This window comes from Caretta caretta, chromosome 9, assembly GCF_965140235.1.
Source record: "Caretta caretta isolate rCarCar2 chromosome 9, rCarCar1.hap1, whole genome shotgun sequence".
Taxonomy (NCBI): Eukaryota; Metazoa; Chordata; order Testudines; family Cheloniidae; genus Caretta; species Caretta caretta.
In genome coordinates this window covers 11,756,228-11,778,216 of record NC_134214.1, presented here as the reverse complement: position 1 = coordinate 11,778,216, position 21,989 = coordinate 11,756,228, and the positions used below count along the sequence as shown (strand labels likewise).

At 42.2% G+C, this 21,989-nt stretch overlaps 1 protein-coding gene across 8 annotated transcripts in view; it reads left to right on the top strand.

Annotated features, from left to right (window-relative positions):
* MFN1 (mitofusin 1) overlaps positions 1-21,989 on the top strand; it is a 61,355-nt gene that overhangs the window by 29,431 nt on the left and 9,935 nt on the right. For 7 of the 8 annotated variants that reach the window (XM_048862991.2, XM_048862987.2, XM_048862990.2 and 4 more), the window contains 4 exons: positions 9,395-9,516; positions 13,604-13,730; positions 17,959-18,063; positions 20,784-20,886. In XM_048862991.2, the coding sequence (XP_048718948.2) occupies positions 9,395-9,516; positions 13,604-13,730; positions 17,959-18,063; positions 20,784-20,886 (457 nt within the window). The remainder of the gene's footprint in view (positions 1-9,394; positions 9,517-13,603; positions 13,731-17,958; positions 18,064-20,783; positions 20,887-21,989) is intronic. The other variant, XM_048862992.2, reaches the window with a different exon arrangement.

Below are 21,989 nucleotides of genomic sequence, written 5' to 3'. Positions count from 1 at the left end.
TGGCTGGACTGGGGAGGGACAGGACTTATTCTTGCCTGCACATCCACTCTTGGGAGGAGATCAGACCCACCTCCAGGAACCTGCTGTGTCTGCAGGAAGCTCAGTGGCTGCCACCTTCAGAGCCAAGCTCTGAAGGCAGCACAGAAGTGAAGGTGGTAATCCCACAACCCCCCCCACGCAACAGGTTTGTGACCCACCCACAGTTAGAATACCCTGAAATTTCAGCTGTAAACATCTGAAAATGTGAAATTAACTAATTTTCAAATTTTATAGCCATGAAATTGACCAGAATGGACTGTGAATTTTGTGGGACTCTAATCATAGGACTGGAAGGGACCTCAGGTCATCTAGAGGTCATCTAGTCCAGTCCCCTATGCTCATGACAGGACTAAATATCTAGACCATTCCTGACAGATGTTTGTCTAACCTGTTCTTAAAAATTTCCGATGATGGAGATTCCACAACCTCCCTAGGCAATTTATTCCAGTGCTTACCCTCTCTGACAGTTAGGAAGTTTTTCCTAATGTCCAACCTAAACCGCATTTTTTTCAATTTAAGCCCATTGCTTATACTATCCTCAGAAGTTAAGGAGAACAATTTTTCTGCCTCCTCCTTGTAAAAACCTTTTATGTACTTAAAAACTGTTATCATGTCCCCTCTCAGTCTTCTCTTCTCCAAACTAAAAATCCCAGTTTTTTCAATCTTCCCTAAAAGGTCATGTTTTTCTAGTCCTTTAATCATTTTTGTTGCTGTTCTCTGGACTTTCTCCAGTTTTTCCATATCTTTCCTGAAATATGTGCCCAGAACTGGACACAGTACTCCAATTGAGGCCTAATCAGTGTAAAGTAGAGCAGAAGAATTACTTCGTGTCTTGCTTACAACAAACCTGCTAATATATCCCAGAATGTTTGCTTTTTTTGCAGCAGTGTTACACTATTAACTCATATTTAGCTTTTGAGCCACTCTGACCCGCAGATCCCTTTCTGCAGTACTCCTTCACAGGCAACTGTTTCCCATTTTGTATGTGTGCAACTGATTGTTCCTTCCTAAGTGGAGCACTTTGCATTTGTTCTTATTGAATGTCATCCTATTTACTTCAGACCGTTTCTCCAGTTTATCCAGATCATTTTGAATTTTAATCCTGTCCCCCAAAGCACTTGCAATCCCTCCCATCTTGATATCATCCGCAAACATCTGAAATGCCAATTCTTTTCAATGTGAGCCAAAGTGCTGACCTATTGACCAAATCAGAAGTTGCTTTGATATCGATTATATGCCACATGAAACAGACAGTTAAATTTTCAGTGCAGCTCAGCCAGAGGGTAAGGACCATATCTATTGTTGACTGCCCAACAGTGAAACCTGATTGCTGTGGATGACGATGTCTGTTAAGGAGCAGCTGCATCCTACTAAACGGAACAAGTGAAAACCTTTCCCGGGACTGATAACCATGAGATCGGCCTGTAGTTGCCGCGCTCTGCGAGATCTTTTTCCCTTGCACAGGGACAATATGATGCTCTCTTTCCATTCTGTTGGTACTTTGCCTGATGCACATGCTTTTAATAACAATTTATGCAGGTTGATGCTCACTGGTTCCAAGGCACCTTTGAGCAGCCCAGGTGGAATACCATCAGGTCCAGCAGCATATCCATTCTGTAATTTTGGGATGGCCTTTCTTTCTTCCTGATTAACAGAAGATCAGTGTTTGTCTCCAGGTCTGCAGCTATGTGGTTTGCCAGGTTGTGTAGCTCTTGGCAGTCATCAGCAGATCAAGGGTTCAAAGGATGGCTCAGAAGGAGAGCCATCTGACTTTGTGATGGGGATTTTAGAAGGCTGTTTATGGCCGCCAGCCAAGTGTGTGATGGCTATGTAGGCAGGATGCAGGTTGTTGTACTTTAGGCCATCATCTGATTCCTCAGCCAGGGAGTTGTAGATGTCATGGTCATGTTTTTCAGTAGCCCAGAAAATGCCTTTCAGTCATTTTACATTCTTGGACATTTCCCTGCTTGCCTCTTCTTCTGCCTTTTTTGATAATATATCAAAGGCCTCTTCAGAAATCCAAGGTTTCTTGTGAACCGTCTGAAGCTGATTGTGTCTGTGGACGGATGCGATACTCCAGGCGATCTCCACATCTTCTGAGAGGGTATCGAGGTTACATATGTGATCAGTGACAGCCTGTGTGGATTTCACAGCTTCAACAGAATCTTCAGATAGACACTAGACGTTGTACTGTTGGACATCTGGCTTGCAAGGAGTTGGAAAATGCAGTGAGAGCACAGCAACAACTAGTCTATGATTTGAGGTTTGTGGTGTTCTAGCACCACTGGACTCAGTGAAATTTCATTATGGAGCAATTTCTGATGAGGGTGTGGTCAGTTTCTCTCATGGTATGCCTAGTGATGGTTTTTAAGATGCCTGCACTAGGAGTCCATAACTGCAAAGCTCTCAGTGGCATAAAACGCCAAAAAGCTGGGTGATGATACCATTTGGGAAATCCAAACTGAAGGATCCTCTCACAGTTTCATACCCAGTTAGATTGCCCCCAGTCCCGGCATCAAAATTTCTGAGTGCTAGTCATGTGGCAGAGCTGGATTTTTGCTGCTAGCTGTTGGTAGAATGCGTCATTTTTCATAGGTGATGCATCTTCTGTTGGTGTGTAGGGCACAACAACAGATAAGTGTCCATAATGATGTCAGAGCCAAGCATTGAGATATGATGTGCCATGTGGTTAAAGTCTGTGCTAGAATTTGTTTAATAACAAGTGCCACACCTTGAGTTCAATGTGGACCACCGGAGGGGAGGCAGGTTGCTCCTTCCACAGTAGCTTGATTTTGTGACAGGTGATGCTTTTGATGCTGGTGATTACAATCTTGTAGCAGATGAGTTCTTTGACAAGAGCTGTCCTGTATCCAGTGCCATTCACTGTTAACGCATTCCATGTGCCTCTAAGGTCTGATTTGGACTTCCAGGAAGTTGGGGAACCTTTAAATCTGGCATTTCTTAACTTAGTAACCTTTATGTTCTTTTAACATAGTTTGTGTGTTTGTGTGCGTGTGCATGCAATTTCTTTGCTTTTGGAGAACGCATACTGGAAAAAATAAATTCCATCATGTGGAATCATACTGATGCCCCCATATTGAAGCTTTACACCCACTGCAAAACCTCTGCTACATGAGCTAAGGGAGTGAGTAACTCATAGCAGTAGTAGGTTGTCATCCTCTCTGTGGACCAGCATCTAGATGGGAATGTGACCGTTTGCCAGTGTGTTTCATAGATATGTGCTGATGAGGAATAACAAAAACTTGAGAATCTCGTATTCCGTTACAGGCTTTGAAGGGTTGCGTACTCTCGTGCACACAGACTCTTCTGTATGTTCCCCTCAAACTTGATCCCTTCTACGCTGTCCCGTCTCTTCCCTATCCCTGATTCCTTGTTTCAGCCCTATTCTCCTCACCTAGTCACTCCCAGTCTCCACGCCTCAGTCTCCACATCCAATCTCCTTGCCCAGTCAGTCCTAGTCTCCTCTTCTGGTATCTCAATTCCAGTCTCCCCCATTAGCTCCCAGGCATTTCTTCTTTTCCCCCCGATTCCCATGGCTTGTCATTTGATTTGAATCTCTTCCCCTGGCCTCCAGTCACTCACCCACATACCCTGTCCCCTGGACTACCAGGTTCTTTGTCCCAGTTTCTTTACCCAGCCAGTTCAGTTCTCCCATCTCCCAGGCTCCTTGTCTCACTCTACTCCCTTCCCCCTAGATCCAGTTCTTATCTGTTCTGCATTCAGATCAGGTAGCTTTCTTCTCCACACTGCCTTTCTTCTCCACACTCCACACTTGGTTCAGCAGGGGAGGCATTGAGAGCACATGCAAGACAGTTACCCTGCTTTCAGGGCTGATGCCTAGCCCCAGCACACAAGAACACAGAGCTCCAATTGCAGGGAAAGCAGTTCCATGCAGACAAAATCTATGCAGCTATCTTTGGGAAATTCAGAAATGAAGCTCTAGCTAGTGTCTAATGAGCATGTGCGAACTGCAGATTTTTTTCAAAGGGTTATCACTTGCCTGATTTGGGGAGATTTTCACAAGGATGGTGAAAGGCACATCTCAGATGCAAAGTGCACCCCACTGACAAATATCTAGTACCTACTCCAAAGCATGGGGACGCTAGAACGTCTCAAAAAAGGTTGGCACAATTTTTTAGCATGGGCAGAATAATATATTTTCCTCAGACCTTATTCCTGGAAACAAGTGAACTGTTTTGGTTGAATTTTTCCCAGAAAATTCAGCCTGAGGCAGACACCCAGCATGAGAAAATTCAACCTGAACAATTAGTTTTGTATAGTTTTAAGTAGTTGAAAATATAGCCCAACGTTCCCATTATAAGACCATCTTAGTAATAGGCGGCATTTGTTGCCTGATCTGTTCATTTTGTATTTTTATTTAAGAATTCCCAGTTTAGCAAATTAACATTCTGAGGTTTGACCAGGTTCCAGTTCCAAGAGGAGGCCAACAATTGTTAGAATTATGGTTAAATTGGAAGCACCCATGTGCATGTTTGCAACAGTCATACTGAAGAAAAAAGTTCTGAGCTTTCAATAGTTTTATTAACAAGGTTATTAAACACAAATGTTGTGATCCAAACAAGAATGCAACAGTAATGCAATATTAACTTTACATCCCATGTCATTTCATATGCATACTCACACAATCCTTGCAAAGACCTAAGGGAAGGGAGACAGGTGGTCATCGATGAGGATCCCATTCTGTCTCGGCCATGCTAAACGATTGGTCAGGGTCTCAATGGTTTAGGCTATGGTTAGCTTTGCTATGGCTGCCATGAATATTCATAAATGTTTGGCCTCCTTTGCCTGTAACTAACTTCCTCACCCTAATAATGTTGGTGTCTCCTTATTCTATATTCTTATACTAATTATCTATCTGAAGTGTAATGGGATGTGCGTAAATCCCTACGTTTTCAATTTAAACCGATTTTCACTGAAAAAATCCTGGATTTTACAAAAAGTATTTTTTCTGATTTTCACCCTATTTTTTATCATTCAAATATATAAAAAATAACTTGTTTTATTAAGAAAATATAATACATTGCATGACATATGTATTACAATAATACATTAGTATGTGTATATATGCAAACTGCCTGTTGAAGTAAGGCTATATATTAGTCTAGAAAATACAATAAACAGGCACACATGCAAGCTCTGAAGTGTGTACACATTTGAACGTACTGATGAATTTCACGCCTACCATGTACACATTTCAAGTTGTTAGCAGATAACGGTTTAAAGATCTGATGCACTAAAATGGGAAGAAAACAAAAATATGTATCAGAATACATTTCAGAACGCAAGGAAGTATTCAAAAGTTTAAAAAAAACAAAAACAGGAGAAAAGGATGAAGTTGAGGGTATGCGCTGCAAATGGTGTGGCCTAATTATTAAATGTAAATATTTATAGGCTAATAGTTCTAAGTCTACAACAGTAAACTGTTGATTCAAATGAAAAAAATTTGGGGGGGATTAGAGAGGTATTGTTTTCTTAAACTCAGAAATGTCGTGTTTTGAGTTCTGCTTTAGTTCTGCAGCAAACCATATTGAATTTCATTCATCAAAGCATTAATCTACTGATTACTTCTTCCCCCGTCCTTCTGTCCACCAAAATAAACCTCGATATTTACCCAGAAAAATTGTGTTTTTTTTCACTGACTTTCACCTGTTTTGGTGGTTGTAGTAATAAACACCAATATAAATTCCTGGGAAAAATTAAATAAAATAAAAACCAAAAATGAAGGTAGGTAGGTAGGTAGATAGAGAGATATATACACGCACACGTCAGTCAGTTACCAGAGCAATCCTGTGGTTAAGCGTCAGTGTTCCTATCCTAAAATACCCAAATGAGCATCCACTGATGTTTTGAAGTTATCTGTCAGCAATTTGTGCAGAATTTCAGCAGAATTGTTTATTGCAAAAATTATATCTTATACCATCTTATGATTTAGGGACACTGTTGATCAACTTACCAATGCTAGCACTTAATAAGCCTATCTTATGCTAAATGCTTAAGGTCATTTCTTACAGGTTTGGGCCTGTAGGCTTCTTGCACTGCTGTCTTATACCTACATTTTATCCTTATACTTAAAAACTGCCTTTATACCTCTAGTTTAACCTAGAGGTTACACACTACCCGCCTCACTTATAATATGTGCACACCCAAAATATATACACATACCGTGACAAGAGAAAAGCTAGTTGATGTGATCTTTAATCCATGGAGCCTTCAGAGGGCTAACTATGGGGGTTAGGGGTGTGTGCGTGTGTTTTCAGTCTCATGGAATGTGGAAGAGAGTTTAATTGTTTCCTCTGAGATTTTTATAATAGATTCTATTGAAATTATATTTTTGACACAGAGCATCAGCACTTAATGTGCTATGTCAAAAAGACACTCCTCATTCTTGGGTCACTGTTTGCCACACTGCTTCATGAAGTGGGTGGGGACAGGGGAGTTTATAACTCAAACATCTTTAATTAATACTCCATTGCAGAGTGCCCCTCTGATGCGATGCACAGTAAATGTATTGAGCTGTGCACTTAGAGGCAAATTAACCGGCTATACTTGAAGTGCAGTTTGAGGTAACTGTTCTGAGTTACATTAGGGAAGCACCGCAGCTTTTACCTTCCTTTTGATAAATGCATTTGTTTATAAACTTTAAAAGCAGACTTATTCCTCTCTCTCTCTCTCTCTCTCTCGTCTTTCCAGACATATAACTAATGCTTGTGTTTTTCCTAGTGCTTTAACTGGATTTTCTGATTGTGTAGTGAACGACTATAATCCCTTTATCTACTACCTACTAATATTTGAAAGATTCTCATCTTTCCTACATGTCTAGTCTAGCTCTAACAGTGTGCTGATAACTATGAACCTCTGGCTTTTCGTTGCTGATTTCTAGATCTGCTTCATCGAGGAACAAAGAGAACCTTTTACCCATTCTGTTTTTTTCCGTTTAGTGTTTTGTTTACATCTAGTCACAAACTATTATTCAGGGGTAGGTGAGAGCAAAATTTTCAAAGGCACACATGGCAATTTGGCACCCAACTCAATGGGAAAGTCAGTGGGAGTTAGGCACTTACTGCCAGCTGTACCTTTTAAAAATCTCCTTTATCATTAGCTATATCCAATAAAAGGAAACTAAATGCTTTAACTCTTACTCGTATTTCTAAAACACATGTACGATACTGATACTGTTTGCTCAGTCTGTAAATTAAACATTAGCACAGCGTGACACCAGTTAGTTAAGTGGATAGTCTGCACTGTATGAAATGGCTTAATTTCAAAGTCTTTTTTATGGCCATAAATTCAGTTTGCCAAAACTGGTCATCTGTGTCTTTTTAGTTTGAGTTTCAGTAACGTCTGTTTTAATACAGCCAAATGTAAAGTCAGACCTCTAGAAACAAGCTTGTAGGCCTTGCGTACAGAATGGGAGACTATATCCTGGGAAGCAGTGACTCTGAAAAGGACTGGGAGGTCATAATGGATAGTCAGCTGAACATGAGCTCCCTGATGTGAGGCCACATCTGGAGTATTGCATCCAGTTTTGGGCCCCCCACTACAGAAAGGATGTGGACAAATTGGAGAGAGTCTAGCAGTGGGCAATGAAAATGATTAGGGGGCTGGGGCACATGACTTATGAGGAGAGGCTGAGGGAACTGGGCTTGTTTATTCTGCAGAAGAGAAGAGTGAGGGGGGATTTGATAGCAGCCTTCAACTACCTGAAGGGGGGTTCCAAAAAAGGTGGGAGCTCAGCTGTTCTCAATGGTGGCCGATGACAGAACAAGGAGCAATGGTCTCAAGTTGCAGTAGGGGAGGTTTAGGTTAAATATTAGGAAAAACTATTTCACTAGGAGGGTGGTGAAGCACTAGAATGGGTTACCTAGGGAGGTGGTGGAATCTCCAGCCTTATTGGTTTTTAAGGCCCAGCTTGACAAAGCCCTGGCTGGGATGATTTAGTTGGGGTTAGTTTAGTTGCTTTGAGCAGGGGGTTGGACTAAATGACCTCCTGAGGTCTCTTCCAACCCTAATGTTCTATGATTCTAATGTGATGCTGTGGCCAAAAAAGTTAGTGTGGTCCTTGGATATATAAACAGGGTAATAACGAGTAAGAGCAGGGAAATTATGTTAAGTCTGTGTTTGACACTGGTGTGACCACCACTGGAATACTGTTTCCAGTTCTGGTGTCCACAATTCAAGGAGAATGTTGCTAAATTGGAGAGGGTTTAGAGAGGAGACACAAGAATGCTAAAGGATTGGAAAAGAGGCCTTCTTGTGAGGACCTTCAGTCTGTCAACCTGATAAGTTTAACAAAGAGATGGCTATGGAGTGACTTGTTCACAGTTTATAAGAAACTACATAGAGAACAAATATTTGATAATGAATTTGTCAGTGTAACTGACAAAGGTATAACAAGATGAAGTGGCTGGAAGTCGAAGCTAGATGAATTCAGACTGGAAACCAAGACATAATTTTTTTAACAATGAGGGCAGTTATCCACTGGAACACTTACCCAGGGTTGTGATGGATTCTCCATCACTGCCAATTTTTAAAACAAGATTCAGTGTTTTTCTAAAAGATGTGCACTAGTTCGAACAGGAATTTAATTCCAGGAAGATCAGTGGCCTGTGCAGAGCAGGAGGTTAGATTACATAATAACAGTGGTCCTTTCTGGCCTTATACTCTATTATTTCTAACCATTCAGTGCCATTAGATTTAACACATGAATATTCAGCAAGAGGGGAAAATATTTTAAAGAATGCTTGCCAGCTGTTGCACCTTTCAAGTTAATACTTGTTTTGGAGTGCCCCATGTGGTTGGCCAAATTGCATATTTGGCTGGTAGGCATGTCAATATCAACGTAAGTTTGCAATTGTGCAAAATCTTTTTGGGGTAAAAACGGTTAAACCCTGAAACTTTCAGAAAAGTTAATGTGACAGTTAAAGCCACCACCACCTAGTTAGTGCTGTAAGAATCAGTGCTAAATATTCAGCACTACCAAAATGTGGAAAATTTTTGAGATGCTTAATACCATTGAGAAAGGAACAGATTTATCTTCATGCTTGTACATCAGATTTTCCTTTTATGATTTTTTTTATTTACAAAAACAATTCACATTACTGTGGACACTGTGGACTGAAGATACAGTCTTGCTGCTATAGAGCCATTTGAATTTTCAGTTCTGTGTCTTTGATTTCTGTACACTTCCTCCTTTCTTTTTTATTTTCCTTTGGGTTTAAGTTTGATGATAGCAGCAAGTGCTTTCTGACATTGAAATTCCTGAGAGCGTTGGTATGGAATTACAGTAATGTGTTGTGGCTTGGGCCCCTCGCAGGAGTGTATCTCGCAGTCAGCCGTGAAAACCAAGTTTGAACAGCACACTATCAGAGCTAAACAGATAATAGATACTGTGAAAAACATTATGGACGCCATAAATGTGGCAGCAGCAGAAAAAAGGTAGGAGTCTTTTGTTTTTGGTATATCCAGATCATAGAGAGAGAACCATTTCCATTGCATTAATTTCCCTGCACTAGTCTAGACTTTAAAGTTCACTTATCCCTACTGACAAGAGGTGGATAGGGAATTTCTCTCACTGTTCAGTTTTAATACTGCTCACTGGCACCATTTCCTCATGTTTACTTGTTCTGTGTGAGAAGAAGCAAAACAGCTTTGAGGTGTCCAAGGATCACTGCGTTCATGTTGTTGCTTTCTTCATTGTTAACGGATTACAAAGGTGGCTAGTTGATCGTATGAGCTTGGTTTTTGAGTCTTTATTTTAGAACTGTAAGGAGTCTTCCTTGTTGTAACCACCATTTTAGAAGCGATACTGAGGCCTATCTCCTCTATAACGTACTGTAAAGGGAAGAGGGTGAAGCTACTGGATCGCATGCCCTGATTCTCATGGGTGACTTTAATTTTCCTGATATCTGCTGGGAGAGCAATACAGCGGTGCATAGACAATTCAGAAAGTTTTTGGAAAGCGTAGGGGACAATTTCCTGGCGCAAGTGCTAGAGGAGCCAACTAGGGGGGGCGCTTTTCTTGACCTGCTGCTCACAAACCGGGTAGAATTAGTGGGGGAAGCAAAAGTGGATGGGAATCTGGGAGGCAGTGACCATGAGTTGGTTGAGTTCAGGATCCTGACACAGGGAAGAAAGGTAAGCAGCACGATACGGACCCTGGACTTCAGGAAAGCAGACTTCGACTCCCTCAGGGAACGGATGGCCAGGATCCCCTGGGGGACTAACTTGAAGGGGAAAGGAGTCCAGGAGAGCTGGCTGTATTTCAAGGAATCCCTGTTGAGGTTACAGGGACAAACCATCCCGATGAGTCGAAAGAATAGTAAATATGGCAGGCGACCAGCTTGGCTTAATGGTGAAATCTTAGCGGATCTTAAACATAAAAAAGAAGCTTACAAGAAGTGGAAGGTTGGACATATGACCAGGGAAGAGTATAAAAATATTGCTCGGGCATGTAGGAATGTTATCAGGAGGGCCAAATCGCACCTGGAGCTGCAGCTAGCCAGAGATGTCAAGAGTAACAAGAAGGGTTTCTTCGGGTATGTTGGCAACAAGAAGAAAGCCAAGGAATGTGTGGGCCCCTTACTGAATGAGGGAGGCAAACTAGTGACAGAGGATGTGGAAAAAGCTAATGTACTCAATGCTTTTTTTGCCTCTGTTTTCACTAACAAGGTCAGCTCCCAGACTGCTACGCTGGGCATCACAAAATGGGGAAGAGATGGACAGCCCTCTGTGGAGATAGAGGTGGTTAGGGACTATTTAGAAAAGCTCGACGTGCACAAGTCCATGGGGCCGGATGAGTTGCATCCGAGAGTGCTGAAGGAACTGGCGGCTGTGATTGCAGAGCCATTGGCCATTATCTTTGAAAACTCGTGGCGAACCGGGGAAGTCCCGGATGACTGGAAAAAGGCTAATGTAGTGCCAATCTTTAAAAAAGGGAAGAAGGAGGATCCTGGGAACTACAGGCCAGTCAGCCTCACTTCAGTCCCTGGAAAAATCATGGAGCAGGTCCTCAAAGAATCAATCCTGAAGCACTTGCATGAGAGGAAAGTGATCAGGAACAGTCAGCATGGATTCACCAAGGGAAGGTCATGTCTGACTAATCTAATCGCCTTCTATGATGAGATTACTGGTTCTGTGGATGAAGGGAAAGCAGTGGATGTATTGTTTCTTGACTTTAGCAAAGCTTTTGACACGGTCTCCCACAGTATTCTTGTCAGCAAGTTAAGGAAGTATGGGCTGGATGAATGCACTACAAGGTGGGTAGAAAGCTGGCTAGATTGTCGGGCTCAACGGGTAGTTATCAATGGCCCCATGTCTAGTTGGCAGCCGGTATCAAGTGGAGTGCCCCAAGGGTCGGTCCTGGGGCCGGTTTTGTTCAATATCTTCATAAATGATCTGGAGGATGGTGTGGATTGCACTCTCAGCAAATTTGCGGATGATACTAAACTGGGAGGAGTGGTAGATACGCTGGAGGGGAGGGATAGGATACAGAAGGACCTAGACAAATTGGAGGATTGGGCCAAAAGAAATCTGATGAGGTTCAATAAGGATAAGTGCAGGGTCCTGCACTTAGGACGGAAGAACCCAATGCACAGCTACAGACTAGGGACCGAATGGCTAGGCAGCAGTTCTGCGGAAAAGGACCTAGGGGTGACAGTGGACGAGAAGCTGGATATGAGTCAGCAGTGTGCCCTTGTTGCCAAGAAGGCCAATGGCATTTTGGGATGTATAAGTAGGGGCATAGCGAGCAGATCGAGGGACGTGATCGTTCCCCTCTATTCGACATTGGTGAGGCCTCATCTGGAGTACTGTGTCCAGTTTTGGGCCCCACACTTCAAGAAGGATGTGGATAAATTGGAGAGAGTCCAGCGAAGGGCAACAAAAATGATTAGGGGTCTGGAACACATGAGTTATGAGGAGAGGCTGAGGGAGCTGGGATTGTTTAGCCTGCAGAAGAGAAGAATGAGGGGGGATTTGATAGCTGCTTTCAACTACCTGAAAGGGGGTTCCAAAGAGGATGGCTCTAGACTGTTCTCAGTGGTAGCAGATGACAGAACGAGGAGTAATGGTCTCAAGCTGCAGTGGGGGAGGTTTAGATTGGATATTAGGAAAAACTTTTTCACTAAGAGGGTGGTGAAACACTGGAATGCGTTACCTAGGGAGGTGGTAGAATCTCCTTCCTTAGAGGTTTTTAAGGTCAGGCTTGACAAAGCCCTGGCTGGGATGATTTAACTGGGAATTGGTCCTGCTTCGAGCAGGGGGTTGGACTAGATGACCTTCTGGGGTCCCTTCCAACCCTTATATTCTATGATTCTATGAATGAGCAGGAGAGTGTGAGGAAAAGTGACAGTCAGGCAGCTTGCAGGTGGTAAAAATATCGCTTTGGATGGACGGAGCTCATATGAGCAATCTGGTCTATGTCACCTTTGCCCCTAATAATATTTCTTTCCTCCTTTTGCTTATCTAATACTTTCACAATTGTTTCGATTTTTTTTTTTTTTTTTTTTTTGCTTCTGAAACTGTCACATACTCTTCCCACTTTGAGTAAAGAAATTTCTCCTAACTGCCCTTGATGCCTGGTCTTTTCTCACCTATAGTTAATGTGCTGTTGTATATTAACCTCTCCAGTTTACTTCCTTTCCATGTGTGCTCCTCAATAATGTACCCTCCAGTGGACTACACAATCCCCCACTAAATCTCATACCCTTCCTGAATGCACTAGCTTCTGTTAGTTGTGCATTTACGTCCTTTATCTGATGCATTTTGTCAGATCTTGGATTAATTCTAAGAATGCCACTCTTGAAGTCCTTCTCTTGAATCTGTTGCTTTGTTTTCTAAATCTGTCCATCAAAACCTATGCTCTGCCACTCCCTAGACCATTTGAATCAACATGTGGCATGGCCACTGGCTGTTCAGCTTATGTAACTTCAGCCTTTAAACCATCCTCATTTGAGCTATGTGCCCAGCACTGCTTGGGAGAGTAATATGTGGCATGGTTTTAGTGTTTTTTATTTTTCCTTTTCTTCAAGATGAGAAATACAGTTTCATTGTAAAGTAGCAATCAAATGGTGCTAGTGAGCAGTAATAGCACAGTCTGGTCAGAGGAATTGTCTCCACTAATTTGTAGAGATAAGTTAAGACTTAGAGGGCCAGTTTCCCAAACAAGATTCTTTCCTTACCCTCCTTTCTTTTTCTTTACTAAATTATAGATACCACAATTGGTACCCGAATTCCAAACGCACTCTTTGCAACAGAGATAGTGCATGAAAAGCTAACTGTAAGCAGTTACGTTAAGAAATAGCTGTAAACTTAATGTGTATTCTACTTGCATTCGACAAGTAGGACATTTTGCTTATGTCAATTGATAGCTTTTGTCAGCCCCGTATGACTTCTGATTCATTTGACTGCTTAATAAACCCTCTTGTATTAATTGTTCATCCATGCTGGATTTATTAAGTTTCTTTGTACTATTATGTTTCTGGGAGAACTACTAGTGATGGTGATTTCTTTTCTGCTACCTTAGAGTTCATTCAATGGAAGAGCGAGAAGACCAGAAAGATAGGTTGGAATTTGTTCGAAACCAACTGAACATTTTAACAGAGGATATTAAGAAAAAAATCAAACAGGTTACTGAGGAAGTAGAGAACAAGGTGGGTTGCATACAAAGAGCAAATGTCTTAGATCCAAACAAGGAAGAGAATATTTTCTATCTTCAAATTCACAGTTTGGTGGCTCACCTGGTTTTCTTTGAGTAGTGTCAGATGTGCATGCATCCCATGCGCCTTCAGTTGGAGACTTTTTCTAGCGGTGTGCATGTGGCCCATGCACACATCCTTCAGTTCCTTCTCAATTGCCTTGGCCGGAGAGAGCAGCTTAGCAGGTCCACCTTGAGTGTGCCTCATCCAACTAGAATTGTTTTCTTAGTTTTTAGTACTAGTTTGGCTTAGTATAGTTGTTAGTTTAGTTTTACTAGTGAGAGGAGTGCCTTTTTTTCCTTTCTCCTCTCTTTGGGGAGACTTGCCTTCTTTGGGAGGCTATGCCCAGCTCTCTGGGTTTCAACATTGCCTTACTTGCTGGGATGCCATCCCAGTTAGCAATGGCCATTCCAAGTGTATTTGTTGTTTTGAGAGTCACACATCCCACAGAAATGTAACTTCTGTTCAGCCCTTAGATCCAGGGCAAGGAAGAATTAGGAGGGCAAGGAAGAATTAGGAGAGCAAGCTCTCTTTGCCCTGCTTCAGAGCCAGATTGGGAGAATCCCTTGTACCTCAGTCTCTGGGCAGATCTAGTGCACCTTCTTCGATCTCTGCTCAATACCCCACAGAAAGGGGATGGTTCCAGAGACCTCCAGAGGTCCCAGAAAGTTTTCTCCAAAAAGACCTTGGTTTCCCACTAGGTCAATGGTCTCAGAATCATGGACCTCTCTGCCTGGTACCATAAAGGCTACAGTTTCCTTTGGTGTTGACAGGGTTGGAAAGACCCAAAGCTCTTCTGTGAGCACATGCTGCCCTGAGCGAGCTTCTTTACCATCCAGGTGTAACAGAGATGGCAAAGGGAAGGTGTTTCTCCAGACCAGTTCCATCGGAAACAACTTTACCACTAGAACCCCCCCTTGACAGGTCCCTCAGTACTGTATAAATTGAAGCATCCACCTCCGTCACCCTTGTCATCAGAGCAATTGAAATCCTTGGTACCATCTACTTCTAGAGACCATCAGGTTGGTTCTGACACTCCATTCGCTACCTCAAGAATTTAGATACTTATCTGTGGCTGAAAAACCAAAATCTCTGCTGATCATGGGTATCGAGTGCCTCTTGGTACCAAAACTCACTCAGTCACTGGGTTCTCATCTATCACTGGTACAGACTAACTCACCAGCATTTTTCGGTGTTCAGCATAGGGCTCTCCTAACCCATCCTTATAGGAACCTTTTCTGTGTTAGTCACAGAGACAAGGAGGAACCCTGGGGAAGACATCACAAGTGGTGGGAACAACCTTAAATGCCACTGCCCCTCCCATATGGATACCTCCAGTTGTCATACTGAGATCCCTGGGCTGTTGACTGACAGCAGTTTTCTAAGGCTTGGAGCCTAGCCTGCTGGTACAATAGGGAGAGACAATTTCTACCACCTCAGATCACTCCCCAGCAGGAGGAGACATTTTGAGGAACAGGAAACTAGGGCAGATGAGGAGGCTACTCCTCAAACTACCATCTCCTCATCATCATTAGACGAAGTGGTAATGTCTCTTCCATGGTCTATGGTCGATGATTTTAAGCAGATGCAAGACCTTATTAAACATGTGGCGATCCAGTCAGACTCCATTCAGATGCCACTTGAAGAAGTCAGGGAATTGCAACACGAGTTATTGGCCATCCTCCAGTCAGCAGGACCAACTAGGATCGCCCTCCTGATCAATGAGATGCTTCTGTGTCTGGAATGGTGGTTGAAGCATGGAGGGATATACTAATGATTAGCATATCTGGCACATAAATACCTTGCAACACCAGTTACAACAGTGCCATGTGAATGCCTGTTCTCACTTTCAGGTGACATTGTAAATAAGACGTAAGCAGCATTATCTCCCATAAATATAAACAAACTTGTTTGTTTTAGCGATTGGCTGAACAAGAAGTAGGACTGAGTAGACTTGTAATCTCTAAAGTTTTACATTGTTTTGTTTTTCAGTTTAGTTCTGTGGGAAAAAAAATTCTACATTTGTAAGTTGCGCTTTCATTATTGAGATTGCACTGCAGTACTTCTCTGAGGTGAATTGAAAAATACTATTTCTTTTGTTTTTTCTTTTTTACAGTGCCAGTATTTGTAATCAAGATAATATAAAATGAGCACTGTGCACATTGTATTCTGTGTTGTAATTAAAATTGATCTATTTGAAAATGTAGAAAACATCCAAAAATATTTAAATAAAGGGTATTCTGTTGTTAACAGCGCAATTAAAATTGTGATTAATCGCAATTTCATTTTTTTAATAGTTTGACAGCCCTAGTCTAAAGTTGGTTTCAGAGAACATGGACGAGTCCATCTGAACTCTCCAAGACTCCAGAGCCACTCTGGGATCTCTGGAGATTTACCCTGAGAGAAAAAGAAAATTTAGTAGATTGAACACTGCTCAGAGATCCTGTTCGATACAATTTTCTGAGGTTCCAGAGACCCCTAGAAAGAACCACAGATTCCCAAGGAAGAGAACCATAAATTCATCTGATTCAAATACGCATCTTCATTATCAAAACACCAGTTTTGATGAGGTGGTTGAGGGTTCAAATCCTGCCCACCTTGGGTCTACCAGCTGCAAAAGTTTGCTCACCTCCCTGCATTTGGAAACTCTCTCCCATTTTTGACATTCATTGTAGCAAATTACTACAGACAGATGGGTTTTGGAGATTTACATCAGGCTATGCCATCTACTTTACATACCTCCCCCTTCCCACCTCCCTCTTTTGGGTCTCTTCTTATAAGCTGCTACTGAGACAAGAAATAGACATCCTTCTTTGTCTAGGGCTGATACAGCCTGTCTCTGCTCAGCACAAAGGGGGAAGGATTTCTACTTGAGGTATTTCCTTGTACCGAAGAAAAGTGGAGATATGAGACTGGTTTTTAGATCCAAGGCTCCTAAATTTATAAAGTTTCAAATTCAGAATGGTGACTCTGGCAATGATGATTCCTTCATTAGACTCGGGATTGGTTTTCAGCTCTCAGCCTATAAGATGGACATTTCCATATTGCCACTCATGCATCTCACAGAATATACTTGCCTTTCTGATAGGCCAATATCACTTCCAATATTGGATGCTTCCTTTTGGACTATCCTCAATTTCAAGTGTATTCTCAAAAGTTCCAGTGGTGGTGGTGGCTGCTTACCTTCATCAGGAGGCCATTGTAGTATTCCCAGACCTCTATTCAGAAACACGATCCTCCTGGGGATACTGCTCCAAAGTCACCTGAAGTGGAGCACCAATAGGCACCCTACTTGAAGAAGAAGGAAATGTTACTCACCCTGTGAAGTAACTGCAGTTCTTCAAAGTGTATCTCTTTCTCCTCTGCTTTGGTGTTTCCTCTGTGGAACTTTGCGGTAGAGAAGGAACTGAGGGTGGTTCACCTGTGTGCAGCCCTATGTAGCCTCAGCACATCTAAGCCCTGCCTCTGCTGCTGTGCTCTGACTGCTACCTTTGCGCACGCTAGCTGGAAGAGCGCTAGCATGAGTACATGGCTGTGATTCCCCCTGCACACAGACATAGCTTTTAGCGTGGACATAACTGTAGTTCTCTGAGATGTGTTGCCTACATGTATTCCACAACTCGCCATCCTTCTCTGCTACTGTGGAATCCTACATCAACCGGATTCTGCTTCAGTGAAGGAATTGAAGGTAGGTTTCACTCGATTCACCCTTTGTCTTCAGCCGTTGGGTGCCAGAACACAATGTCCCAATTGGCCACTATTATTTAAATAGATTCTGATCTCCCATGAATGGGGCGAGTGTGCACCAGAAGTGGAATACTTGTGGATAATGCATCTCAAAGGACCATGGTTACTGTAGGAGGATAAGTAGCCATTCTTAAATTACTTCTGGAATCTTCTTCAATGGAGATAACTGGGGGGAAGGTCAGAGGCTGCAGATGGTGGCCCCCATTATCTGTCAGAACTAGCTACTTCATGAGGTGCTCTTTACATTGGAAAGGGATTTTACCAACAGACTGCTAACTGTTCGCATTTTTTGATTAATCATGAGAATGGGCAGAATGTTTTTAACCTAAATAATCTAGTGATGCAGTTAGCATTTTAATAATTTCCTCCTTTGCACTCTGTGTTTCAATTTAAAAAAAAATCTTCTATTGCCATGTCTATATTTTAACATTTTCAGGTTTCTTCTGCGATGACTGATGAGATTTGTCGACTCTCTGTTTTGGTTGATGAATTTTATTCTGATTTTCACCCTTCTTCACAAGTATTGAAGCTGTATAAAAGTGTAAGTAACACCTGAATGATTTGATGAAGATAATTTGTCATTCGCATTGGCTCTTAGTTCTACCTTTTAGTATGTTAGTTTTAGTAATTCATGCACTGTAAACTCCTGAGGGAATTCTGCGCCACTGCACAATGTAGAATTTGAGCAAAATTAATGTTCTGTGGAGAATTTCATTTTTCCCCCCCTGGTGCTGCAGAGCTGCTGGCTGCCATTAGGGCCTGTTGGGCCCAGCAGAGCCCAGCTCTCCAGCTCACAAATACAAGACACTGCCAGGGCCAGGAGGAGGGGAAGCTGGAGATTTGTGGGCAGCTGCGGTTCCCAGCTCATCCTGAAGGAAGGAGGCGGTGTGCAGGAAACTCCATAAAGCCCAGGACCTAGCATCAGGCTGTTTCTCTTTCTCCCTCCCTCCCTGGGCTCTGAGGAGTAGGCAGTGCTGCAGAGCTGATGGCCGCCATTAGGGACTGCTGGACCCAGCAGAGCCTAGCTCTTCAGCTTGCAAATTTTACATTGTGCAGTGGTGCAGAATTCCCCCAGGAGTATATAGTACGTGAATTATTAAAACTAACATAGTAAAAGCTAGAACTAGGAGCAGGTGTCTGGGCTGGGGGGCACACCCCCAGAGCCCAGCCATGGGGAGGTAACGAGTGCAGGTGTCTGGGCTGGGGTGGTGCCCTGCAACTGGCCTCTGGAGGGGTAGGGGGTGTTCCTGTCTGGGCTGAGGTCTGGGAGGTTATGGGCATGGGTGTCTGTGATAGGGGGTAGGGTGCAGACTGGTTGGACTCTGGGGACAAAGGGGTGCAGGTGTCTGGGCCAGGGTGCCCCATGGCTGGGCTCTGGGAGGGAGGGTGTCTGAGATGGGAGCGGCAGAGCTTTCCCCAGATAGTTGCTCAGTTGGCACATGTGACACACCCAGATTGAGGTGCCCAACAAAAGCATAACAGAGAAACGGGAAGTGGGTTGTCATATGGTTTTCTTTAACTCTCTGCTTCTGGGAAGGGGGCTTTTTTCTTGTCTGTATTATTACAGACATTCTTGCTGATAGGCATTTTGAAATAAATTACCAAAATAGTTGAAACTGGTGGGATTATATTGTTGTTTTGACAAAGAAAACATATAGAGTTTTACAGAATTTTTAATTTTTTGGTGCAGAATTCCCCCAAGAATAACTGCATATTGCTTTGTGTACGTGGTGGTCTTTCTTAGGAGATTTACTATCCATTGTATCTGTGTATTTCTGTTGCAGTGTATTAAATTAGATTACAATAACTAAAGATGATGGGGAGAAAGTTGCAAAAGATTCTGGAATTGTTTCCATTTTAAGGTGGGGGGGAGGGAATTCAAGTTTTTTAATTAATTAAAAATTTTAACAGAGTGGTCACTAAAATGTTTAGTTTGGTTCATATTTATTGGTTTTTCGTAGATGAAACATTTTGCTAGCCACCTTGAGAATACTTTTGATACAAATTTCAATTACAAAAAGTCACAAATTCACTTGACAAAATATTTTGGAGTCCACAATTCATGGACGTTTTCACTTTTAAAAAGGCCATTTTTTGTTGTTTGAATTTTACCAGCTTTAACAGTAACTTTTAAAAGGAGCATACATTCCAAGATAGTCTCGTGAGCCTGGTACTCAAAAACCCTGATCATGCTCCCATTAAAGTGCATGTCAAAACTTCCATTGACTGTATTTGCTCAATAGGAGACTGATTCTGCACCATTAATCTACATTTATAGGATTGAATGAGTATTCTACCTGCCATCACTGCTCCCAAAACATTTATATTTTGACTTCCACCAGTATTGTTGAAATTGGTTTCTCTTAGTTCAGGCCAGTGAAGTGGTTGCTATCAGACCAAGACAATTCTGACTTTCCAGAGTAATATAGTGGCATTATTCCAGGGGTTGGCAAACTTTTTGGGCTGAGGGCCACATCTGGGTATGGAAATTGTATGGCGGGCCGTGAATGTTCTTGGAATTTAACAATTCAGAGATATTCATATAAACTTTATTTAATAAAGATACATTTTAGTGGAAATAAGCATAAAACCATACTTACTATTATAAGTCTACTGTCATAACAAGGTATTACAATAATTAAACCAAACTTACCCCCTTTCCACACCCTCTTTGATTAATGTGAACAATGCAGCTGGTCACCCTCAACATTGGAAAATTAACACTCCTAAAACATCAGTCACCTAAGCCAACGAGTAGCAGGTATGTGGGCTTGCAGGTTCTAGGCTCTGATGGCACATGAAGTGCATTTGGGTTGTGCAGCCAGAGTAACACGTGTGCCCTCATGCCCATCATGCAGGTCCTGAACATGTGGGAGCACCGGGCGGAGCGGGGCAGTGGAGCTCGAGGGCCGGATTAAAAGGTCTGTTGGGCCAGATGAGGCCCATGGGCCGTAGTTTGCCCACCCCCGCATTATGCTCTCTGAAACAGTTATATTGAAAACTGAGGCATATTTTTCAGCTACCTTTTTAATGACCACAATTTTACAGATACCAGCCCTTTTTTAAATTCTAGTTAGTTTACCACGAGAATTTATAATTTCAGTGCATGATCATTCTCCATGCTCTTCTCCTCCCCACCATGGATAACAATATGTTCAAAGATTAGAGGGATTTCTTGCGTTCAGCATATTTCAAAATTGTTCGAACATAGCTGGCTTGTTGATATCAACTTATGTACATGCTTTCTTCATGAAACATTAGGAGCTCAACAAGCACATAGAAGATGGTTTGGGAAGGAACTTGGCTGACCGTTGCTCCACTGAAGTCAATCAGTCAATGCATCAGTCACAGCAGGAAATGATTGGTAATATTTATACAGAGTAATGTTACTTTCACACAAATGAGTCTGAACCTGGGCAGTCTCCAGGTCAACCCCAAAAGGACTTTGTCTTCTTTGAGTTGTTATTTGTTTTGGGGCAGCATCAAGAAGTCCCAATCATAGATCACAGGATCTGTACACATGAATAATGGAAAAACAGTTCCTCTCCTAACAATGTTTAATCCAAGTAAATTCCTACTTTTACTTGTTCCTCTCTAGACAATTACATACTATGACTGGGATTTACTGAGTTATAAGCTTATAACGCTTTACAACTCCAAAGTGCTATGCAACTGTTACTTCCCACAGGGCTTGTGGGGATTGGGTAGGAGTAATTATTATTCCGATTTGGAGAAGCTGTGAAACCGAGATTAAGTGATTTATTTGCCTGAGGTCACACACTGTGGTAGAACTGAGTTTAGAAAACAGGACTTCCCAACTCACTCTAGACCTGCTACCTTTCTTCCCTCTCTGTGTCTTTTTAACCTCTGTATAGCTATCTTAGGGAAGGGAACTGAGTAAAATAACTTGAATTATCAATGGTAATGTTAAAATATAGGCAATACCTGATTGTCAGATATTTCTTCAGTGTAAGCCTTACCCAAGCTCACTCAGTAAAAACTAGGATTCTATCTTGAAGCTCACGTTTTGGTATGGTCTCCTGTTTCTGTACTCCCTTTTGTTAAATGCCTGTCCAGCCACCCAGTCTGAATTGATTCCTGGTAATGAAACAGTCAGGTCTTGAGGAAATATATGAAGCCTTTAGTGACCTATTCCTGAGATCTTGAGAAGTCACCTCTTCCTTATTTCTACCCAAGGCTATTGAGATTGGCCAAGTTGTCCTTTGTCCATTCTGGACTTCAGGACTCTAGCTAGAGATCTTTCTGATTGGTTCAGTTAATCTCTGACCATTTTTTCCCTTTTTGACACCACTGCCTTTCTGAATGGCTTTTTCTTTTTCCATTTTGTTTTGCTGGAATGATCAATAGTTGATCCTAATGGGACAGACTGTGTTTAAACTGTGCAGTGCAAGGGCTGAGCACTCTCTTAATTGTAATGGAAATTGCTAAGTAGATAAACTGGGAGGT